This window comes from Alosa pseudoharengus, unplaced genomic scaffold, assembly GCF_046254945.1.
Source record: "Alosa pseudoharengus isolate Yale_2024_CS ecotype anadromous, Long Island Sound unplaced genomic scaffold, YU_APseudo_1.1 YU_APseudo_1.1_scf_10, whole genome shotgun sequence".
NCBI classification, from domain to species: domain Eukaryota; kingdom Metazoa; phylum Chordata; class Actinopteri; order Clupeiformes; family Clupeidae; genus Alosa; species Alosa pseudoharengus.
In genome coordinates, this window is record NW_027468565.1 from 12107273 (window position 1) to 12133119 (window position 25847).

A 25847-nucleotide genomic window follows, 5' to 3' on the forward strand; every position below is an offset into this window, starting at 1 on the left:
CACCACATCAAATTTAGCCAAACTAGTACTATCTTACTGTATATTAATCTATTCATTGAAATAATGAACCACTGTAACTATAAATTCAATATACATTGTACCGCACCTGACCTACTGCGGTGACAATGTTCTATGACTATCAAGATATTTGCATGATAGGTGATAGGTGACTGTGAAAACAGTCAGAACAGAGGCTAAACAGAATATATTCTTCTGTTAGTGTCTTTATTGGCAACATTTTTATTTTACTCCACTTACCTAGACTGATAGTAGCAGCTCACTCACACATCACATCTTCTTGCAGCAACTACAATATCAGGAAAATGATTTAAGTTTAATTTAACAAAGTCCTATACATGTGAATATCCATGGTGGCTAGAAAATATACCACTTAACAAATTTGTTAGGCAACAGATCATTATTGCAAGCAGAAAGTGTGCAATTTCCATTGCCAACTTGTGCAGACTAATTAGAGGGAGATGGGTCAAAGAAGGGATGTTTTTGTTTTTGAAAGAGAAATAGCGTTAGTGAAACTTTTAATCAGATGAAGTGTGAATGAGGTTGCTCAGGCTGTCATGTTTTGTTGACTGCCTTCAGTAATGACAATAATTTGTAACTGAAAAAACCTGTAAACAGAAAAGCAGTGACTGTGCCAAAGAGTGCAGAACTCACAGAGAAATATGCTCAACAGCAATCAAATCAAGTTTGTGCCAGCGGGATGGGGGCAGATTTAAACACAAAAGATGCCCTGAGCGTAAATGCAAATCGGAGCTTGTCTCTAAAGAATGCAGACCAAACATCCTATAGCCTCTGTCTCATTGCATACATCCAAGTTGAGGATATAATTGAAGCCAGTCAATCTGTTACATGTCTAATATAACAGTCGTCAGAATGCTCATTAAAGACTTTGCTAATTAGGTATGAGAGACAGTGGGTAACCTGTTCTGGGTGTGATTCCCCCCTCCTCCCCACAACCACACCCCCTTCTTTGTGATACCCGCCTAAAACCTTCACTGTAATCCCCGACGGAATTAACAAATTATAGCCTTACAACTTCCTTTGCAGTTTTACAGACGCCTCTTTCGTTGTTCACTTAGAGTATTTATTTTTTTGCCAACTTTTACTTTCACTCCCCTACATTTTAACAGAAATATCTGCACTTTCTACTCCTTACATTTTCAAAACAAGTTTGTTACTTTCCTTTATTTGAGCGAATTATATAGCTATCGATATTCCTTTCATTTTGTGTTGTTGCGCCTTTTAAACATAGAGGCAATATCAACCTAAATGCAGGGGCGTCACACAAAGGGATCAGGGTGTCAATCAGTGTGACGATTCACTTATTTTTTACTTCTTATTTAAATATGGTCACACACTCTTGTCATAGCACCCGACCACACGGACAACAATGTGTAGGCTTGTAGCTCTTACATAAGTCTACAGTATATTGGACTTGGTTGCACTTCATGCCCGGAAATAGGCTCCAGTGTCTAGTATCAATGCTGATACATTACTGTTACATATCATTGTAAAAACAATGTTTAACTCAAGATGCACCAGTGAAGAGGAAAGAAATGTGGATGAAAGATTACAGGTATTAGGAGTGTTATTTCCGGTGAAATAACTGGGTTTAAACTTAAATTGGTCTTGGAGATTTTGGTCAATATAGCTTCATCAGAATGTGTAGGTAGTTGTGCCCTATTGTGACATGAGGTATTGGCCTGCAGTGAGCTTTTTTTTTTTTTTTTACTATTTCCTTGAGTAAAGAAGTTGAATCAGTTTGGGCTTATTTTTTATATATATATTTGTTTAATCTCTACTTCTACTTGAGCAGACATAAAGCCTCCAGAATGTTTGATTTTGCCATATTAACAACGTGGATAGGCCTAGTGCCTATATTCCTATAAAATCAGAGACAGAACCGTGAAATACATTTTAGGCGCTTTTATCGCTTTTTGACATGCAAAAATATATTTCTATAAAAGCTATTTCTGCTCACACGTGGCTTTGGTGAATGTTAGATTTGAGTCACTCACTCATAGATAAAATATCTTGTAGCTGGCCTGGGCATATGATTTTCGACTCAGACAGCCACTCTACACAAACAGGCATATATGACTAGGCTAGGCTACTATCAAATTGAGAGCTTCCAAAACTACTATATAACTAGTGTAGGCCTACTCCAAACTAGTGTAGCCTACTCCAAAACCGGTACATAGACTAGATAGAGTTTATGTAATCCTGCCTTGTGCACTGTGCATTGTAAACTACCAACAAACAGGGCATGTTATCATGATTTATGCTAAACTACATTAGATAGCTATATTTTAACTAAAAGTTGTTATGCATGCATTTGTCTAAATAGCCTACAAGTAGGCAACATTTTAGAATCTTTGGACAAAACACAAAAAAAGACATGGGAAAGGCAAAGTTCTAGAACGGTTCCTCACCTGCTCTGCTTGAAGAGTCTCTTGTTCCCATAGAAACGGCGCTTTTGCACTCCATTGCCCTATGTGTTACCGTCTAAAAATGTCGTGTAGAAAAAACAACCCCAATTGGTAGATTAATATGCTCATTTTACTATTTGGAAACATTTGATGTATTAAAGGTAGTTAAATAATTGACGTTATAGACGTAAAATTATATTTATTTGTCAGTGACGTCTTTATTGACATTTTAGTTGAGAATGAGATTAGTTTGCTTCCGTAGGGACCCATTATGCCGAGACACACACCCAGAGAAGCATGACAAGCTGAGTTGTCAACATAGCGCAATGAAGATGTTTGGTGCGTTCAAATACATGACGAATATGTTCTCTGCAATCGAAAGTATTATGTTTTGTCGGTTTTAGTGTTGTGACATATGTTTTAATGATTGTTATTTTGCTACCTCTTAAAAAATAAGCCCAGGTCCTTAACTGTGTCAAAGCTACCAAGCTAGCGTTAGCTCATGCTGAATATCGCTGAGATGATGACCCTGTACACAACCCGCTAATGTACCCAATTAAAACTAGTAATTTAGTAATCCCTGCCTATATCTCCCGTTTTTAAATAAGAATTTGAATTTTGAATGACATACTAGACATTCACATTTACAATCGCCATGCATAATGCGCAAGGTCTGTCGACAACGTCTTGTTTGCCGTTCTGTAGCGTTATATTAAATAAACTGATGGTTGCATTGCATTACATCTGTGATATGATATGAAGTGATATGTTTGTTTTTTTGACCGCAGGGAGATGGCGAAGCAGCATCCAAAGCAAATAGATTGGTACTCAGTTCTCGGGGCAAGTCCAACCGATGGGTTACAAGAATTGAAGCAGAAATATCAGAAGCTTGTCCTTCTGGTAGGCATCCTCAGTTTCTGTCTTGCTCATTTTTTCAGCCTGCTGCCAGATACTGACATTGTTTCGTGCATTTGTCAGTAAACTGTCCGCCTTATTTGCGTTGTATGTAGTCTACCGACATTGGCCAATTGTCACCTAAATGGCTCAATGCATTTGACACGCCAACTGCCAGACAGTTTGAATATGCTATCTTGTATTTTCAGATCTGATTTTACTGTATGTATGTATAGAATATAAACAGAGCGTACAAGATAAAGCCAGATGATTGTCTAAGTCACGCTGCCTTGCCCCGATCAGATGTTGATGATATGACCAATGCAGTTAATTTATGTGCATCCTGCATAGAATGCAGTCTGGAAAAATTCCTTCATACATGTAAAGCTACGTTTCATATTTGCCAGGTAAAATTTGCATATCAGATTTGCTTTCCTGAATTGTATTTGAAAGTGTGATTTGCTTATCCTCCAAATAAAACACATGCCACCTCAGTGCACAGGTGAGGATGTTAATCTCAGCCAAATTGATTATTAATCCCTGAAAATGTAAGTATAAGCTGATTTGCTTAATCCCCAACCCATTTTAATTACTGACAACACTTATAGAGGGAAAATCAATCAAGGCCTTTTCACGGGCATGATTTAGGCCTAATAGTCAGTGCATTCTCCAATTCTTGTAACAGAAAGAAGTGTCCCATTAATGTCAACTCAGGGCAGATACTAACACGTGATCACAGACCCTCTTTCCCTCAAGGTCAGTTATAGTATTGACTGCAGTTATAATTTTATGTTAATTCTGCCGCAGATTTTTTTTGGGGGGGTTGGCTGCCACTGTGTGATTGTTCTCATTTTGTTTATACACTTAATAGCCATCTGCATGTTGGCCCTATCTGTGGCTATATCTTATTATTTTTCAGCTTCACAGTCCCTTCCCATAGATGGAGTTAAGAAGCAAATCTGGAGCGCGCCCTTTCTTCCCCCATCCCCCACACTGCTTTGGGGCTTCAGTGTGTCGGTGGTCAGACATTAGGTGGCAGTAGTGTGATGTCGGTGGCCTTTGCTCTTCCCCTTTGCTCCATGTGTGTATATTGGTGTACGGCTTCACTGAGACCTGTCTCTGGCAAAGGTGGGAGTACACAGAGAGAGAGAGAGAGAGAGAAATGGAGAGAGAAAGAGACATGATGTATGGTCAGAACTGCCGAGTGCTCCAAATTGCCAGCCCCTTTATACTGTGTTCTTGCTCTCCAAGCTCCATTAGCCCCACTAAATGAATATTTTACAATGCGTGCAAAGAGACAGCAATTAAAGCACGTAACTCCACAGGGGGAGGAGGAGGAGGGGAAGGAGGAGGAGGAGGAGGCTGGGCCTTTTTAGAAGAGCTGCTGCATTGCATTGTGTTCTGCCCTCATGACAAATACCTGGGCACGGCGGACTGAAGGGTGCTGGGGGAGCTGTGCCAGGGAGATGGTTTTAACAACCTCACTGTGTCAAAATAAACCTGTGCTGCCGGCTGCGCGGACGTGCAATATACACAGCCTTGCTTGGACAATGCAGCGCTTCCCCGTGTTTGGGGCCTAGGTGTGTGGGATGACTTTGGTTATGGCTTCAGTAACTGCATTTTGAACTCTCGTTAACCACAAAGAGGGATTTATGTCATGAGACTCTAGAGTGTCTCATTAATAATCTGGCACAGTTCTGATGTAAAGGCCATCTTGTTGAGATGTGTAATGTTTATTGACATGTTATAACCTTCCTTAAGATTAGGTGTAAAGACTGCTCTTAGCATCAGATAAATCCTCCTCTCTGATCACTTCCTGTTCCAAGCTTGATTTTTAATCGCTTCAGGGATTTCAACATTTTTGTAATGAATTTCCAAGACTACTGTACGGCTACAAGATGTCAACATCTCAACATCACATAGTCTTAAAGAATCATCCCACGTGTCACCATGAGTGCATACAAACTGGCTTGGTGAAATAGATGAAAAGGAACAGTATGTAAGCATTAATGTTAGCAAACCACCTCTCGGCTAACGTCAAGTCCTGAGCTCTAAACAGCTACAGGACACTGTGGGGGGAGGAAGCCTCCCTTGCTGCGTTTGACAGTAGCTCATGAAGTGCAGGGCCCTCTGTGGACCGAGCCGGCCACCAGGGGCTTTTTTTTGCCTTTCATTTCAACCTGGACCCAACTGAGAAATCTGATGAGGTGACCCTCTGGCAGAGTGCTCAGAGGAGGGAGAGAGAGAGAGGGCGGGGGAGGGGGGGTGTTTTAGCCAAGTGTGTTTGTAGCCTAACCAAAATGTGCCTTTCCTTTTTGAACATGGCGGGCTGTAAACCACTTTTTTTTTTTTTTTTTTTTTTTTTTTTTGGGGGGGGGGGGGGGGGGGGGCTGCTCCCATGCAGTGAGAAATTTTACCCACCTCTGCTCTCTTTTCTCCTTATTTCTTTCTACTATATTTACTGATACAGTATGCATGTAGTCCTTAACCTCCCAGTCTGTCAAAAGGAGAAAAGAACCTCCTGTTGAATGCAGGCCTACAGAAGAATTACAGACGTTTTTCAAACATGTTCTCTGCAAGGGCTTAGTCTTCACAACATCAATTATTGAGAGATCCTTAGCTACCCAAAGTTGATAGGGAAACGGCAGAGGAAGTTTTCTGCCAAATGCAGGGTCAGATCAGACTACTTTAGAGTTTTGCCAGCATCCCAGTAGGAACGGTTGCATAAAGGAAGAGGAACTGGCAACCAAATGAATTTGGTCTTAAACCACTTTATTGGTTTATTTCAGTTCACACCATGTATGATATTGTGTTTCGCATGCCTCTACATCCTGTCATGTTGCTGTCACAGACATACAGCATATCTGAATCAGGGTTACATGTGAACAGTGTGATGCATGTAAATTTCGCTGTCTGATGGATGCATGTCTGATGATTTAGTATTATTATTTTTTTGTAGAGTAGATGTCGGTATAAAATAGAGGAGCATTACACTTTATTTGTATGGCACAGGGTCCACTTTTTAACTGGAGCTTGTTGAAAGTCTCCAGTATATTAATTTAAATCAATTGATGGACGCAAGTGTGTACAAGTAATAAAAAAGTGCAATGTAGCCTACTTCATAGATAGAAGTGTGTGTGCTAGCGTGGCAATTGAATGGAATGATAACATTTTGCAGTGCAAACAGGCTCACTAAGTCAAGTGTTGCTTCATTCTGATTAGATTAATTAGCTTTATTAGTGTCAGCAAAGCTGTTATGTGGGATAATCCTTTTCCATTCCACAAAATCAATACCCATATCAGCATGTAACGAAGCATGATGATTGACAGGAGTGTGCAAATAGGGCCTGGAGAGAATGGGCGTAATGTGAATGTGAATTTTTTCCTCAGTGGTTAGTAGTCTATATTTTAGTGTGAAGTTTAATGGGGCTGTGAGGTCAACTCACTAAAAACACCCACTGACTAACTTTTTTAACAGAAATCTGATCTGTAGCCTAGATTAAAGTTTGTCCGTTTGATTATGGATTTTTTGCAGTGGTCCTTTGAACCTTTTGTGTGGCATTGCCTTGCCTCTGAAATACCCACACTGACACCATCTTGGCTCAGAGAAGTCTCTCAGAGCCGGCACGCATCCCTTTACTCGACAGTCGGCTCTGTTGTCCCTCTTGTGTAAGCTTTACCATGGCGACCGGCGGACCTGGCTTTATGTAAGCCGGGCCTTCGTGTGAAACGTCTAGCCTACCTATGCAGAATGAAGAGGTGGGGGGAGGTGTGTGGAAGGGGGAACGTGAATGGGGTCAGACACAGCTAAATGCTCTGACCCCTCTCCCATCCATCAGCTGGCCCAGCTTGGCAGAGCGAGAGGCGCTGGGCTGGCCTGGCCGGAGCCCGCCTGCTTTGCGTGACCACACTGAATGTTTTAGTAAATTTATGCGACCTTTTCCCCTCCCCTGTCCCTTTGTAATGTGGCTGGCCTTTTAAACTGTAACACCGCCATCGCTGAGAACCAATTTTTAAATGGTGGAGTAAAGCCCTTGGCACCGACAGCGGGGGAGAGAGAGTGAGAGAAAGAGAGAGAGAGAGCGGATTTCCCCCAGTGCTCACAAAGCAAAATGCAACTTCAGATTTCCGAGCGAAAGGGGTTGTTAATGATTATCTCAATCAGGAAGTTAATTTTTGGCGTGTTCATAAAGTCGCGGCCCCGTCCCTTGCCGCTTCCCCTATTCAGTTTGCTCATTCGCAAAGTGGAAACACCAACAAAAACAATTGAACGGGAGGGCTGCAGAGGAACAATGGGAGAGAGTGGAAAAAATCACCAGAGCACAACCACCCTTAAATTTTAATTCGTTTTTAAAGTAATTGCTCAAAATGATCAATTAAATTCAGTCAGTCTTCCTGTTACTTAAAATTGAAAATATAATTGCGTCAGACAGTAATTGGCTTGCCCAGGACTGTTGGTTATTGTAGTTCAGTATCACCCCATGCATCATTAGCCGACTTTGGACGCGGTTCAGCTTCTGAACTACAGCACCATACTAAAACACAAACACACTCACACACATACACACAAGGCTCTGCCTGCCAGTGCCAGATTATAATCAGCGTCCAGCTGAACGCTCAGCTGAAAGGATCTAAGTTGTTTTCCAGACTGCCCTGCTCCCAGCCTTCCAGTGTCTCCCCCATGGGTGAGGGCAGTGGGCCAGGGTCCATAAGCACGGCAAACTCCGCAAAACCCCTGCCCCCAAACTAATCGATCTCCACTGCCCTACACTGGCCAGACCTACAGCTGTGGGATTCCAGCAGTGTCCTCTCTGAGCTGACGACAAACATTGAAGTCTGTAAGCGTGGCCTCTTCCTTGGGGCTATGTTGGACATTAGTGGTTAGAAAAAGAGGAGCAGCCTTCCATATTGATATTAATCAAGCGATGACATAATGTAGGGATATCTGAGGTTGCAGGCCGACATCAGTGGCTATTGGCACTGCTTTTGGCCGGAGGTAAGGCTTGGCCTGTGCCCTCGTTACCCTCCTCCCCCAACTGAGCCAGCCTGATGGACAACATATCTGTAAACATAAAGTGGTTTTTTTTATTTATTTTTTTTTTAAAAGAATGCTTTTGTGCCCTGGTCTATTTTTGTTTGCTACTGTCAGCCTCTCCTGGTAAATTGTCCAGAAGAACAGCATCGGTCCATCAGCAAATTACCCAGAAAATGCTGTCAGCGCAGGTTGTGACATTGTTTTTTCCTTCTTTCTTTCTTTCCTTTTTTCTTTCTTTCTCTCCTTCCTTCTTTCTTCCACTATTTCTCTCATCACTGACAGATTGTCTGTGACTATCACAGTCTAATTAAACTACCTCCTGTCCCTTGCAATGAATTGTAGGCCGTCCACCCCCTTGCTGGTGCCTCAACCCAGCAAGTAGACGTCTAATGCAACGGTGATTTGGCTGTCACTGTTTTTAACTTGACCTCCTCCACCTCCTCTTGATTGGCAGTATCACCCGGACAAGCAAGGCCTGGACGTGGCACCAGGCGATGCTGATCAACGCCTGCAGCAGTTCATCGAGGTAGACCAGGCCTGGAAGATCCTAAGCAACGCAGAGACAAAGAGAGAATATGACCTACAGCTGCGTGGTATGTCGTCAGGTTTTAAACCATGGCTCTGAATGGCTATGGTCACCTAGTTTCAACTTAATAGTCTACAAAGCTCTCACCTGTGATGATGTAGAGCTGCTGAAGAGGTTCATTTATTAAATTGGGAGGATTTTATGAGTAACTAAGCTTCAGGGAGATCGAACTCTCCTAGTATAGTGATCTAATCATTTCATAACAATGTAAGTGAACCATTAAATATTAGAAGAATAGTACAGTTGTATACACACATTTTGTTTTGATCTTGACTCATCAGTTTGTCATTTTTAATATGAACTGATAGTTATTCTGAAGGCGTTCTGCCACTGGTGCTTTTGCAATTGTTGTCACCAATACAGGGTAGTATGACATTAGTCATGAAGGCCACATATTACTCCTGGGCCTGTACTGTAGTTTCTGAAAAGGTCATCTGAGATGGGGCGTAAACAAAAGCCACTTTGCAGAGCTTAAAACTGCTCGCACTTCCAAGATTTCCTTGAAAACCAGCTCATCCTGTCAGCACATGAAAGCAAGAGTAAGCCAGTGTAATACACCAGTACCACCATGATAAACAATGTAAGGTTTATGATTGGCTAAAGGATCGTTTCTCATATTTATTGTAGAAAATAGAAAGTGGCTTTGTTATTGTACAAAGTGGCACTTGCTGCATAGTCTGTGCAGAAGCCATCCAAAATTGGAACTCCAGACAGTGGGAACATTGCTGCCAACAGATGTGTGTGGATCCCACAGAATCACTCTTAAGAGTGGAGGCAGAGCGGGACTTCTGGGAGGTTGAGAGGGAGCGAGCAAGAGAAAGAGAGACAGAGAAAGAGAGAGAGAGAGAGAGAGAGAGAGAGACAGACAGACAGAGAAAGAAATGTAGGTCAGGCTTGTCACACATGGCCTATCCTTACATGAAGTGATAGACTGACCCCTCCCCCTCCACATACACACACACACACACACACACACACACACAGAAGCACACACACACACCCAAATACGCCCCCTGTTTTCTTGCCTGAGGAAAGAGGTCCCCACAGCCCTCCATTAGAACTTCCAGTAAATGTGCATCCATCCCCAGCACACTGTTAACAAGGGCGAGCGCTTCTGTCGTCTTCAGTGGGGAAGCGCCGCCACAACAGCTACTCGCTCACAGCCTAGTACGTCACATAGCCGTAGTCCAGCCTTCCCCACCCATCCTAGTATCCACCCCCACCCCCCCACCCCCACACACGCACGCAAACACCTCCCTCCACTGAATGCTGTCCCGTGGCTCGTGCTCACGTGGTCAACCCCCATTGACATCCCACCTATTTACACAGACAACTATCACAGTTACTCTGTGAGTGTATCTCCTGAGAGTCGTTTAATTCACTACTCTGAAGAAGTTAAGAAAAGTAATCTATGATGAAAATAGTGTATTATCTTTTAGTAATATTACTAAGTAATATAACTTAGTCCCGCCCACAACATTTGAGGTCAGGAAGTTCGGTCTGGCATTGCTTCGTTATGGAGCAGGGTCATTCCGTGTCAAATCACCCAGTGGCTGGCAGGTCACCCTCTCCCAAAAAATCTGAAAAAAAAATAACAGGTGTTTGTAGACCAAACCTATGCATAAATCTTAAATAGTATATATGTATCACTAATGGTTCCAAAACTACAGCCCTTTGAAGTTTCAAGTCATTCAAGTCATCAACTTCCAACATTATTGGCTCTTTTGGTATTTCACACACATTAGTGAAACTATGTGAATAAAGTACATTTTCCTGTTGAATTAAACAATCCAATCAATTCAGGTGTATCTTGTGTAATTCCCCCTCTGCAAAGCTCTGAAAATGGCTATAAATTCATTATATGAAAAATGAATGAGGGCTTCTCATTCAAAAAGTATGTGACACAAATTCATCAGATTTTTTTCCCACTCATGTATGGATTATAAGGTCATGTCCATGCATTAACTTTGGTTGTTAACATTATCATATTGTCAGAGCATTTCTATTAAATTGGGCTTCAAAAAGCCCGTTTTCAAAAAGCCCGTTTTCATCTTCTCATTTCACCACGTGGACAGTTAACAGGATTTTTTTTTAATTTTACCATATATCATTCTGTATGTGAGGATCATCTGCCCAAAATTTGGGCTTGTTGCTGAGTTTCTTCATTGAGATAAGATTTTTTACAAATATTGTCTATAAATCCACTGAATTTGTACTTTATCTGCAGTACCACTTTGCACCACATGTGGTGCTCTTTTAATACAATGGAAGTCAATGGAAGAGTAAGAGAGTCACTTGTTTGCTGCACATATCCAATCTAAACACATAGTTTATGGTTTAAAGTTGAATTTCTCCAAATGATTATTGCAACATTAACAACATACTCCTCATACATAAATCTTATTTAGAGAAAATAAACTGATCAAGTAAATTATACACACATAAGACTGACTGGTCATCATACATGCAGAAAGAGGATTTAGCATAATTACCATCTTTGTAATGAGTTTTCTACACCAGCTTCAACCTATCAGTGCCTATGTGAGCACTTTAATAATTACTAGCCAGCTGGTTAGGCAAAGTCTATATCCATTGTCATATGCTTGGGATGCAGTCCTCTGTGATACATAGACAAAGAGCATCAAGATGGAGATCAGTGCTTTGTCTCCATGTGATCTAGGAAAGAAGTTGGAAAATTAATGTAATAAAGGAACATATTCAATTAAAAGGGGTTTCTAAAATTCAGTGCATTGTCAGATGCAGAAAAATCAATACTAACGATTTATCATCTTTTTACAAATGCCTCTTGGAATCCATGAGTCCTCAAACCTTGTTATGAATACTTGTGATGGAAACACACATGGTCATTTTCATCAAGTGAAATACCTTGATGAACTGAATTTTAGAAACCAATTGTTTCTTGAATATGTTCCTTTACTACATTCATTTTCCAACTTCTTTTTCAGATCACATGGAGACAAAGCACTGATCTCCATCTTGATGCTCTTTGTCTATGTATCACAGAGGACTGCATCCCATGCATATGACGATGGATATATACTTTGCCTAACCAGCTGGCTAGTAATTATTAAAGTGCTCACATAGGCACTGATAGGTTGAAGCTGGTGTAGAAAACTCATTACAAAGAGTTTACTTGATCAGTTTATTTTCTCTAAATAAGATTTATGTATGAGTAGTATGTTGTTCATGTTGCAATAATTATTTGGACCAATTCAACTATGAACCATAAACTGTGTGTTTAGATTGGATATGTGCAGCAAACAAGTGACTCTCTTACTCTTACATTGACTTCCATTGTATTAAAAGAGCACCACATGTGGTGCAAAGTGGTACTGCAGATCCAGTACAAATTCAGTGGATTTATAGACAATATTGTAAAAAAATCTTATCTCAATGAAGAAACTCAGCAACAAGCCCAAATTTTGGGCAGATGATCCTCACATACAGAATGATATATGGTAAAATTAAAAAAAAATCCTGTTAACTGTCCACGTGGTAAAATGAGAAGATGAAAACAGGTTTTTTGAAAATCAAGCCCAATTTTAAAAAAATGCTCTGAAAATATGAAAATGATAACAACCAAAGTTAATGCATGGACAGGACCTTATAATACATATATGAGTAGGAAAAAAATCTGATGAATTTGTGTCACATACTTTTTGAATGAGAAGCACTCAAAGGTGATGATGTCTTTTCACATTATTAATTTATAGCCATTTTCAGAGCTTTGCAGAGGGGAAAGTACACAAGATACGTCTGATCCGATTGGAAAATGTACTTCTATTCACATAGTTTCACTAATGTGTGTGAAATACCAAAAGAGCCAATAATGTTGGAAGTTGAACAAAAAGGATTGTTCACCACAATGCTTAAAATGACTTGAAGTTTCAAAGGGCTGTAGTTTTGCAACGATTAACTATACAGATATACTATTTAAGATCTATGCATGGATTTGGTCTATAAACACCTGTGATTTTTTTCAGATTTTTTCAGAGAGGGTCACCTGCCAAATTGTGCTGAAATTGGGTGATTTCACACGGAATGACCCAGCAACTGTGCTCGCACCAGAGCTGTGCTGACCAATCAAATCGGGCTTTACAATGATGGATAGGTGACTCGTCTATCACGTCATCTGAGCATGCTTAGGTTGATTATGTTTGCAACAAAAACGATGTAGCTAGAAGGAGACAAATGGCTTCTAAGACCCCATATGGAAAATGCATATTCGCCGCTAGCGAAGCGGTCATATAATGATTGTCAAAGCTTTTTTTTTTTTTTTCCCCTGTCATCTACTTCCTGAATTTTTGGTCAACGATACCCGGGACACCGAAACACCGGTGCACATGAAATTTGGTGGGTATGTAGCCCCACTAGACTTTTACAAAAAAATTTCGTTTCGTCCCCGGGGGCCACTCCCCCCCCCCCGTGCTGGGCCCCCCGAACCACAAAAAAAGCAGTTTTTCCTAAATAACTACCTGAACCGTGGCACTGAGGATGAAGAATCTTTTATGGTATATTGGTCTCAAGGGCCCACATCAACCTGGCCCATAATCACTCATTTGTGATTTGCATCCCCCCGGTAAAAAATGAAAATGCAATATTATTCTGCTTTAATCGCCCCTATCTTCAGTTAAGATGTTCAGAACTGCACCAAATTTTATGTGTATGATTGACCTGGCATTCCCTGGGGGTATGCCAAGTTTCTTAGAATTTCATCCATGGGGGGGTCTAAAAAAAATTAGGTTATGTGTACATTTAGTGACCTGTAGATGGCGGTGCACACATATACACATGCACACACACACAGGCACCCACATACTATCGGTATTAGAACGGCCGATACATAATTACAAATTCAGTAGGATTAAAAGAAAGCCAAATATTCATCATCATCATGGCTGCATTTCCAGTATTGGCGATAAGTAGTCGTTTGTCCACTAGATGGCGCATCGTTGCAGTGAGACGTAATTTTGTTGGAAGTTAAAAGTGGTTTGGAAAAACAATGGACGCTTCCTACAAGGACTGTAGTTTACCGCAGAGAACGTCTAATAAGGATAGGACGATGTTCACATGAAATGTAATTCCCATTTCTTCTTGAAGCCGAAATAAATCTGAGGATGTTAACGGACATGCTTGGTTTTTACTGCAGGTACGTTAATATTATAATATCAATAAGGACCTAGGTAATGTTACCGTTAGCGTTGGTTGAGTGATGGAGGCCAATTTGATTGATTGCATTTGTAGAAAACTATAAATGCGGTTATACCAAGCAAATTGATAGCAGCACTGTAATTGTATCTTTCGACTGTCATTTGTTGCACGTGCTACAAAAATCATTCTGTGCAATGGAAGATTTACCAACGTTACACCGGTCTGATACAGTTTTGCCTATACATGCGTGAGACTGAGACGCCTGTTTATTTGTTTTAAGTGTGTGCAGGGTGTGAGAGGGGAATCGATGTGCTTTGATTCCAGCTTGGTAGTTGTAGTCTGTGAAATTAAAAAGCACGTGTGTGTGAAGTATCAAAACAAGGACACCTTATTTTCATTATGGCTGCTTTAGCAACACACCTTAAGCTACTGTGTAGTGGGTCCCATTTAGAAGTGGCTACTTAATTCGCGCTTTCCTTGACTGATGGAGCTGCGTGAATTTTATTACAACTTTTCGCCACGATATGGCAGTTTAAGTCCGCTTGATACTGTAAGGCGTAAGCCATTGGTTTCCAAAGGAGATTTTATTTGTGTCGCCAGCATAGCCTATTGACAATTTATGTTGTAAATAGGCCTACCTTATAAGCCTACTTGTAGCTTAGGGAAGCTAACACCTTTCTATTAGGATCTAGTTTGTTAGTTACAGTTTTGTCATAACTCCCTGATGCATTTTTGCATTTAGAATAGCCAGAGCGTGGATATCTCAATCGGAAAATGAAACAATATCGGGTGCCTATGGACTAGGCTGGGTGAACCCAGCCTGATCTGCCCGCTATTTATTATTTTTTGATTTCTTAAAAGATTGAGCTTGGTCTGGTGAAAGCCAGACTAGGCATGGACCTCAGTTACACAATGCAAGGGAACATGAATCAGCCTATATTTGCACGAACAATAACGGACAACAGCTCTTCAACTTTGGCCCGTTAAAATGTGTATGAACAGTCTAGCGACGCATTTCATCAAGGTCCATTTGGACATGTCAGTTATTTGCACCACTGGTTAGATGTAAAACAGCATTTCGTTTCAGACTACTGTTACTTAATTTGTGCTTTGACAATAAAGTATCACATGAACTAAAGATGACTAAAATCTTATGTAGAAGAAGAAACATTCACAAAAACTCCATCCATCCAAAAATGACCTTTGTTTTTGATAGCTGTTGAAAACGGCATGGAACTGACAGAGATGTTTTTGTTTATAAATAAATAAATAAATAAATAAATAAATAAATAAATAAAATTATGCTGATACCTTTTGCTTTTCCCAAATACAATGAAGCCTACAGGTGTAAGTGACCTTTCATCAATCCAGTTGCAATGGATGAACTGTGATGAACTGCCCTACTTGTGATTGTTTAGAGATTTTAAAGGTTTTATAACAATGCTACATCTTCTTTGGCTATTCTACAATCTATTCACCTTTTCAGCACCAGTAGCCTAGGCTACTTTCGGTAACGCTTTAGAATAACATGTGCTTATTAGGTATTAACAGTGCATAATAAGCAGTTAACAATTCATTACTAACAGTTAGTTAACTGTTGTTATCCTTTAATAACATTAACTAACTGTTAACATGCAGCTTGTAAGTGATAATAAGCAGCCTTTTAAGTTACTTACAAGCATATTTGTTAACAGTTGTAAGTGTTAACAAGCAGCTTGTTAATGCTTGTTAATGGTGTATAAGACAAAGAGGTGGATAACTAATACGCTTATAAGACCTTTCTTACCTATTTGTAGTAAATTTTGCAGCCCCCCAATCTAAAGCGAGGACCATGTAGGCTAAAGTTCCACAAGCCCAACCTTCTATCTCTCTATACTGTATGTCTTTATCGAGCTTGGTTTAGCTGTGAGAAATACACCTTCAAAATTGTTGCAGTGAGCAGGAATCGAACCCCGGTCTCCCGCGTCAAAGAGTGCATCGCTACTTGTTGAGCTACACTACTGTTCCTAATTGGCTGATGGAAAATATTCCGATGTTCTATATCATACTAGCTATGCTTTTTACAAATATGTTTCTGATGGAAAAGTGGTGTTTAATTTCCATAATCTTTGTTCAGTGAACGCATAAAACAGTTTGTCAGTTTGTCAGCAGTCTAAAGATATGCCAGCTTTGTATATAGTTTGGTTACCTAGCAACCGAGGCTTAAAGACGATAAGTGGGTGCGTTCAAAGCTCTGGTTTAAAGTTGCAAACATAGGCGAACGTTCGTGATCGATTTGAAACATGTTTCAGTTTGCCTAGAACAGAGGCGAACATTCGTGGTCTGTTTCTGCATTAATTAAACACCACTTTTCTATCAGAAACATATTTGTAAAAAGCATAGCTAGTGTGATATAGCACTTCGGAATATAGAATCAAAATAAACAATTTCATCAGCTGTACAAGAAAAGTAGTGCAGCTCAGTAAGTAGCGATGCACTCTTTGAAGCAGGAGACCGGGGTTCGATTCCTGCTCAGTGCAACAATTTTAAAGGTGCATTTCTCACAGCTAAACCAAGCTAGATAGAGAGATATAGTATAGAGAGATAGAAGGTTGGGCTTGTGGAACTATAGGCTACATGGTCCTCGCTTTAGATTGGGGGGCTGCAAAATGTACTACAAATAGGTAAGAAAGGTCTTATAAGCGTATTAGTTATCCACCTTTTTGTCTTATACACCATTAACAAGCATTAACAAGCTGCTTGTTAACACTTACAACTGTTAACAAATATGCTTGTAAGTAACCTAAAAGGCTGCTTATTAACACTTACAAGCTGCATGTTAATAGTTAGTTAATGTTATTAAAGGATAACAACAGTTAACTAACTGTTAGTAATGAATTGTTAACTGCTTATTATGCACTGTTAATACCTAATAAGCACATGTTATTCTAAAGCGTTACCCTACTTTCTGTGCGGCCGCACACACACACTCGGGCATGCCAAACAAGCATACACAAAAGTTTCAAGAGTGGGGGATGGAGTAAAAGATGGAGACAAATTGAAGTGTGATTTATTTTCGCGGAACGGATGTACAGGACTGAGCGGCGGTCATATTTTGTACCGGTATGCGGTACATCTAGTTTCAATGAGGTTTTATCACTGAAAACGATTATTTCTGAAAACTTTGGCCAAAGTGCGAAAAACTCATGGTTTCACTTTCATCAAGGGAAAACAGTGTGTTGCATTGTGACCTGTTGTTCCCTCGTTCTTTAAAATCTCTGATTTAACCACCTGTTCGAGAGATTTGCGACAGCCTTTCCTATTGTTCAGAGGATTGTCTGCACACTCTCTTTAACCAGCTAGGTCACTTGAAAAGACTGACCCAGAGACTTTCTTATAGGGGGAGATGGCTATCTTAAAAAGTTTACCAATTGACAAAAACATTTAACAGCTAACTAGCTGTAGCTTGGGTTAATTTTCTGACGTCACTTAACATTTTCCTAATTTATGCTTTAACTATTCTCATTCACTCATATGGACTAGAACTGTCACTTGTATCACAAAGCAATAATTTGTTTACCGTTAGAGTCCTTAGAAGATGTCGACATAGTTTACTAAGCTGTGGGAAAGATGTTAAAGACTAGCCTAGAAATCTAGACGCACCCTAGCGGCGGCAAATTAATTTGCTCAGCTTGTACGTCTAGTATCATAGGAATTTCTATTGGCTTAACACCGTGGATGACGGCCAATCACAGTGCTCTATTTCGTTAGAGAGTCTTAAGGCGGGCTTAACAGGATAACGACATCCTGCAACGGTGAACAACAAGGAAAGTGGCTATATCAAACGAAGAGCGGTTGTTTGAATCGGCATTGCCGTCAACTTTGGAGGAGTTGGACTTGTGCTTTTCTTTGAAAGTAGATCAACACAATGCACTTAAGTCATTCCTTTCGAAGAAGGATGTATTTGCCGTTTTGCCGACCGGATACGGATATGGTCGTAGCGCTGGCCTATTGCATGCCTAGGCAGTTTGAAAGACAATTCTCTGCCCGCCCCTTGGATTAAGCGAGGTGAATGATTCGATGCCAGACTATACATGTCAATGATATAGGATGGCCCGCCAGGCTAGTTAAAGACCATCACAGTGGTACACAAATTGAATTGAATGAAACAACTGGTTTCACAAAATAGGAGTTTGTTCAGGGTACTACCCACTTCTTCCATAGGGTTCCATTTAAAAAATGGTGTAAAGGTATCCGGTGTTAATGTCCAGACCCTACTGATGTTTTCTCCCGAAGATTGGAATCTCCCTTTACAGGTGACACATTAAATTAGAGTTGTATTAGATGCGGTAATATGTTCATGCATTATGTACTCTGTTGCGCTGGTTTTATTGAAGACCTACAATGATGGACATGTAACAAAATATTACCAAAGCAGCTTTGTATGTAAGGATGGACAAGGATATACTGCTTCTGCACAGAGAAAGCGTGTAATTACCATGTGGGGTAATTGAGTTGCGCAGAGCCTTGTGTAAGCAAGGGTTGGGGGGCAGTTGCTTGACCTCTCCTCCCCAGTCTGTGCCGAGTGGGGCCATCTCATCTCATCTCGGAGTGCTGCTCGTTCATGCCTGAGTAATATCTCGTCATTTCAGCCCTTAATGTGCGACCGTCTTATCCCCAAACACCCCAAACACACCACCCGCACTGCTCCTCAGCCTGCCCTGAGCGCCACCCCTGTCGCACTGCACTCAGAGGAGGGTCGAGTGGGCCACCTCGGCCCCCTGCGCTGGACGTCGGTGACCTGTGTTGTGACTTCTTTCTAGAAGTCCAGTGTCCTCTTTGTGGGCGAAGTTGGTTGTCAACTCATTTTGGCCTATTGCTGATGCTGTTTTATACATGTTTTGTATGTTTTAATGTTTTAACACTCTGTAAAGCACCTAGTCTGACGAGCCAGACCCACAAGATGTAGGGTCTGGAAACTTACCATAGGCACTGCTCAATCCGAGGGGCGAGATAAACAGTTGTCTTTCAAATTTCCTCTGCACGCAATAGGATAACACTACTCATGAGTCCCATGCATTTTCCCACCAGCGGAGCTAATTGCTAGTTGATCAAACTTTTGCCAATTTAAAAAAAGCTTAACTCGAGTCGCGATTCAAAAGACCGCTGTTCGCCAGCAGTAGCATCCATCTTCTTTGTTCTCAAGTAGCAGGAAATTCACGCGGAAATTTACCGTCGCCGACTCTATACACGATGTGATTGGCCTGATAGAAGTTTAATTTTTCCAGCTCGCAAGCCAACGGAGAGTTGCTAGGCTACCCTGGCTGCAAATTACATTTGCTTCCGCTAGGGTGCGTCTAGATTTCTAGGCTATAAAGCGCCATGAGACATGTGTAATGTTTTGGCGCTCTATAAGTGAAATTAAATTGAAATTGAAATTGTATTTCCTTTCCTCTCCTGTAATTGAGTTGACCTATTACTCTTATTATTATGGCCTAGTTGTTGCATATACAGGTATAAAACTCTCATTAATTCTACCCTAAATGTATACTTTTAAGATATGTAGACACTTAAAAATAAGTAAATCATTGCAACATGGTGTAGATATAAAATATGCAATTTGACACAGTAAACATGCTTCCTCTAAAACTCTAGATTGTGCCAGTAAAAGCATGCTGATTTGTCTGCCTGGAGTATCTGCAGAGATGTTCATGTATGCCAATGCTGATTATACCATTTTTAAGCTGTTACCTGCTGATACTTTTGCTGTGCTGATAATATTGAGCATCCTTAATCTAAAGCAGCGGTTTCCAAAATGTTTTTCATCCGTACCACCACCTAAATCCTGACTCGGCTCGCGTACCCCCACCATCCGACACATAAAAACGTAACTCATTCTATTGACACATTCCAGGCATGATGTTTAATTAGCCGCCCTACATGATAACAAATAACAAAATCCAAATGTGTAACTGGTCTATGAGCTCTCACATTAAAAATCAGTGTAGAGAACAACATTATGAAACACAAAGAACAAAGACAACATACTGTAGGCTTATTATTTAAAAGAAAAATGTTTTTAACACCTTTCCAACATTGCCCTTTTCATCTCGCGTACACCCTAGTGGAAGCTTGCGTTTTAGGATCCCTGATCTAAAGCATGCAAGATTTTGTGTGTTGTGGACATTTTAAATTGACATAAGGTGATATTGAATGTCATTTTCAACATTTAGTCTCATCTTAAGTATACAGTGCAGGATGTTTGATTACAGCTTGTAAGAAAAAGCTTGAACACAGACAACAGCAAATGTCCATGTAAAAGGTTTTCCCGTCAGTGTTTACTGTTTTTTCTGAAGTCTCGTCTTTCAGTTCCCACCAGCTCTTGGAAATGCCTCTTAGCAGATAGTCTTTTGCTACTTGAGGTTTGGCCCTTGTTCTTTTAAACAGTTCCACATAATTATTCTTGTGTAATCACAGTTGTATGGCTCAGTCACACCCAAAACTAGTTAATAATACTCAGACCTTTGTGCATAAATTATTGACACATTTTTCTTTTTTCCCACCTTTGTCAGTTTGACTCGCGAGACACATTTTCCTTCGACAGACTTAACAGTGATGTGCAGCTGTACACATATCTGTAATGTTAACCACTTAGGGCAGTCTCTTAACTAATTAAAGACAAACATGTTAAGAATGTGGGATGAGAGAGTGCTAATTACTATTTCCTCACAAAGATTCAGAACAGATTGACTTTTTCTGAAACACTGGAATGTGTAACATCTTGTTCTTGCTTGCACATATCATGTTCTGTCTGGCATCATTTGGTAGATTTAGTATCAATGATATACACTTGTTATATAAGATGCTAAATTAATGAGCAGTAATGTATATTTAATGCATACATGCATGTTGTCTTTCGTACATGATTTAACCCTTTTTTGGCCATTTTTTTCCATGTGTTTGGGAAAGAAAGGAAAAAAAATTGCAGTCAGGCATGGAACACTGGGCATTTAGAAAGAAATGTTCATGACAAATTGTAGTAGTGATACAATATATATGATGTGATTATAAGTAATGGAAGGACATGATGATGAATTAAAAACAAACTGAACTGATGGTATGCATCTCTCATCCTTGGTGATAGGGGGTCTGCAAGAGACTTCCAGGTACAATATTAACTGAGGGCTTCCACTGAGTTTTCTATATTGTCCACTGTTCATGTGGCAAAGTGGGTAAATTCAATGTATTTTTTATCTGTTGTCTATTGTGGATATAGCCATTTTAGACCTAAGAGCTTTAAATTTTTGTAAAAACGAATTAATTACCTATGCTTCTCTAAAAAGCTTCTTGAAAAGTGCCAAATCACCTTTGACTTTGTGGGGCTGTAAACTTTCTTGATGGGGGCGTTGTGACCTTGCTTTTACATGACCACTTTTGGTGTCACCAGAATTAACTTTACAGCTTTCCTCTCAGTCTTAATGTAAGTGGTGCACAATCTCTTGTGTGCCTTCAATGATTAGCACTATTTAGCCTACAAAGTGTTGCCTTTTAACATTGTCAGCATGGGCTAGTGTTACCACACCTCCCACCTCTAGGACTGAGATGTCAGTCCACCTTACCACTGAAAGTGTTGTACTTAAATATAAATGCATTTTCCCTCTTTGTATTCTCCCTGCAACTAAGAGGTGTGTATCAAATGTACTTAGTTAACATGAGAATGACTGACATGTGGTTGTCATTTGACAGACAATTTTTGAGATGTTCAATGACTGGCTTTTAAGCATTAATCCTCTTCAGATCACCATATAAAGGGATGCCATTCATTGTCATATAAAATTTGCAACGGTGTGACTTTCCAAAAACAATCTTTTGCATAAATGACATGCTCTGCCACTCTGTTTGTAGCTGAATGTTCTTCATGAGTGTGGCATTCTGAAAGCGTCCTTAGCAGGTCCTTAGCGGACCTCGCTGTTGGAATTGTCACTTGTTTCGATTCAGGAAAGACAGTCCAAAGTATTCAAAGTGGCAGTTTATGGTATCATTTTATGTCGTTTTGAATGGGCACTGCATGGGGTGTTAATGTTATCTGAAGTGTAGAGGTGTACGCAGATCTATACCGATTATACAGGTGCTGGATACTATAAATACTGAGTAAAACAAAAGAAAAGATATCCGCACACTGTTTCTAAAGCTCCCATTTTAATGGTGGGTGATGCATAACGTTTCGACCTCTCAGGTCTTCGTCAGAACACCTGACGAAGACCTGAGTGGTCGAAACGTTGTGTATCACCCACCATTAAACTGTGAGCTTTAGAAACAGTGTGCTGATATCTTTTCTTTTGTGTTATCTGTCATATTTTACATCAAACATCTTACTCGACACTCGTGTGCACAGATTCAGTGTTGCGCTGTCTGAGAGGGGGAGAGGCTACAGAGGCTAGAGTACCAAAAGCCAACACATGCTTCTTTTAACAATATCCTTTGCATTTCTTTTCCAAACACTCGTGCTCTTAGCAAAACACCTGCCAAGCTTGAGATCAGTCGGACAAATGGTTTGAGAGATATGCGAATAACAAACACGCACACTGACAGACAGACGTTCCTGTCGCTAATAGATAGATAGATAGATATTTAAGGATGTTGTTTTTTTTAAATGAGCATTTTTAAGTAGTGTACACATCTGGTTTTACTGAGGGCTTCTTGTCATACATCACTCTCCACCCTCAATGAGTTGGTGGGACAGTCCTGAACATCTTCCCTCAGGCCCTGTATACACACACCTGGGTAGTTTTTTAAAACTGACATTGACAACGACAACTGACGTGTTTGGGTTTTTGTCCACCAGCATAGACAGTGTAAACAGTGTTTTACAATATTTTTAAAACACCTTCTAAAGTAAAAAATCTTTAGAATCAGTGTCCGCGGATCCGTGTGGACAAGTAAAAAGGAGACTTAAAATGACGTAAAAAGAGCAACAGCAACAATGGTAACTATGGCAATGGGAGATACTGTCACAATATCAGCTATCGTTTGCGTTCTAGTGTGTATAAAGATCATTTTACTAACGAGTGTAGTATGAACAGAATAAATGGTAGAGATCTATCCGATTTATTACCAGGGTATGAGTATGCAAGGCCTCAATTCTCATTTTACAACAAAAGTGACTTTCTGGAAGAGCAAGGTCTGATGATTTGCCTGAGAAGTAAATTCAGTATGCATATACTGATCTTACATTTGAGATGAGGTAGAATGTAATAACTGTAATAATGAAGTGTGGTCTTCCAATGCTTATATTGTGAATTATCATAAATATATTGGACAAAAATAAGGGAAATACATTTCCCGAAGATTAATGAGATGGATAATGTTTTGTTCATCAAGCCTAATAATAGTACTTGGGCAGCATATCACATTCACTCTTCAGAGAGCTGATTTGCATTCATTTTCATAATTATAGCAAAGCCATGTTTTCCGTCGGCGGACGTCCTGTGACAACAAAAATAATTATGTGCACCATTATAGCCATTTTCTGTTTTTGGTCGACATTGTCTGTCTGGCTCCAAAAGCAGACTGTCTGGCAGACGTGTCCGGTCTGTCTGAAGAAGCAGGACGTTCTGCCGGACAGTACCCTCACAGAACCCACTGACACACACCAGGTTCAGGCAGGTCACAGGGAGTCGGGCAGAGCCAGCCAGTCTTCTGCAGAGACCCTTTGTCTGGACTGGACTGTCCTACTCAGTAAGTGCAGTACTCAGGAAATATCATGGACATTTGCATTAACCCCTCTAGTCAATCTACCTATGCCAGGTGGCACATGCAGGCTTCAGAGCAGCACTTCTGAGCATTTCTTCAGCATTTAAGGCTTTTGCTCCATATTTCCATCCTTCATCTGTTTGACCCATCTCTCTGTGTGTTTTGTGTCACTGTAGCCCAGGAGCTGAAGCAGAGCTGGCCTGTGGATGCTCAAGTCTTCCTTGAGGACATGGACTGGGACAGTGGTATGCACCTCTAAAGACATCTCATTTGCTGTCGTATTTCTGTTCTCCGGTCATATATTATTAGTGGTTCTGTTCTAGTTCACTTTGAGACTGGACACCATTGTAAATGGTTGTTAGATGTTGCCTTGCCTCTTGCAGACACTCAGTCATACACTTATGGCTGTCGTTGTGGTGGGGAGTTCATCATCGGGACAGAGGAGATGGTGGAAGAAGAAGCCATTGTGTGCTGTGACACCTGCTCCCTCAGCATTGAGATTAAGAGGACTGCATGAAAATAAAACACACACACAACGACTTACTGAAGAGGCCATCCTGGAGATTGATTTTCTTTTCAACTGGCTCACAGGAGAGCAGAAGTTTCAGCATCATGAGTCATATCCATCCCAACAGACATTTTTTCAAATGTTTGCCTTATTATGAAAATGTAGTTTTTTATGTAAATTAAAGTGAAAAGGTAATACCTACATTTTGCTGTAGTCTTTATTGCTGTGTTGAAGATGGTCTGGCTTACTGTGTTGTTTCAGTTGGGACCAACACATGACACATATAAGTAGAATTTCAACTGGCAGTGTCTGTGAAAATTTGAATGATTTTCAAGGCATTTGCACTCTGTGCATACTGTACATAAGCATTTATCTGTTAAAAAAAAAAATTAGTTATATTTCCCAGTGCTTATGGCAAAAACATGTGCAATGTGGATTTCATGAAAATAAATGTGCAAACCCTCTGTAGATTTCAAAACATACATCTATGCTACGCCTGAGGTACAGTATGCATCACTTGGAGCAGATGGCCCAATATCTAAATCCATAACATCTTGCCCTGAGTTCTCTCTCACCTACCACTGCTGGGGATACGGTTGTGGAACTGGGTCACAACAGACCTTCTGTAACGCCTTAAAATGAAATAGAAAGCCCTGGGTGATGTCCTCCCAGCAATACATGCTCTTTTCAAAATACACAGTAACAACCTTTGTCTTGTTTTTTCCCCCTCTGCCTGCTTCCACTGTTCCAGCCGCCAGCCCCTCCATTTTGTGTGTGTATGTAAAGGCTCACTAGCCACTAAGCTCGTGTTAACTTTGTTTGCATGTAAATAAATGAGCTTTTTTCCCCTTCATGACAATGAAGTCACAAACTGCCTCCACACTTCAGTGAGAAGCTGCCCTTCTAGTTAATGACAACCTCTTTTTTTCTGTCTTTCTCCTCGGTCCGGGTTTTGTTTTGTTTTATTGTCTCTTGTTCCCCCCGTGCTCGGAGGGAGCCGAGGTTACGGCATCGGGACGGGGTCATGAGTTTGTTAGACTTCAAATGGAGTCATTAGGCTGTTCGCGAAAATCTGTCCTCTTGTTGCGGGAGCAGCTTGAGCGGGGCAAGCCGGGCTTTTCATCAGCGTCCCGCGGTCTGAACCAAGGCTAGACCTGCCAGTGGGCCAGCAACGGACCGAACCATAATTGACTGTGACATCAATTACGAATAATCTCATCACTTTTAGAGAGTGGGCCTGTCAAAGCTGTAATTAAGTCCTCTGTCCCCCCTATATGTGCAGACAGGATCAACAACACATTATAGTGAAATGATGGACATCGCTCCATTTAATGTGGTGTTGTGTTTGAGTGTGCACCAGTGCATTTTTTGTTTTTGGAAATAGAAAAATTGTGGTTCATATCGCAGATCCCAGAAGTGAAGTTCAAACCTCTGAGATGAAAGCAAGGGATGAGTCTTTTTGGGACTTAAAGC

The 25847-nt window shown here is 40.6% G+C and overlaps 1 protein-coding gene across 1 annotated transcript; it reads left to right on the forward strand.

The window, feature by feature from the left end:
- Positions 1 to 2721: 2721 nt before the first annotated feature.
- dnajc24 (DnaJ (Hsp40) homolog, subfamily C, member 24) lies at positions 2722 to 24575 on the forward strand. Its single transcript, XM_076263713.1, has 5 exons — positions 2722 to 2786; positions 3236 to 3347; positions 8831 to 8969; positions 24043 to 24111; positions 24250 to 24575. Exons 2-5 carry the CDS (start codon positions 3240 to 3242, stop codon positions 24381 to 24383), a joined length of 450 nt encoding a protein of 149 aa, XP_076119828.1. The 5' UTR covers positions 2722 to 2786; positions 3236 to 3239; the 3' UTR covers positions 24384 to 24575.
- Positions 24576 to 25847: the final 1272 nt, after the last annotated feature.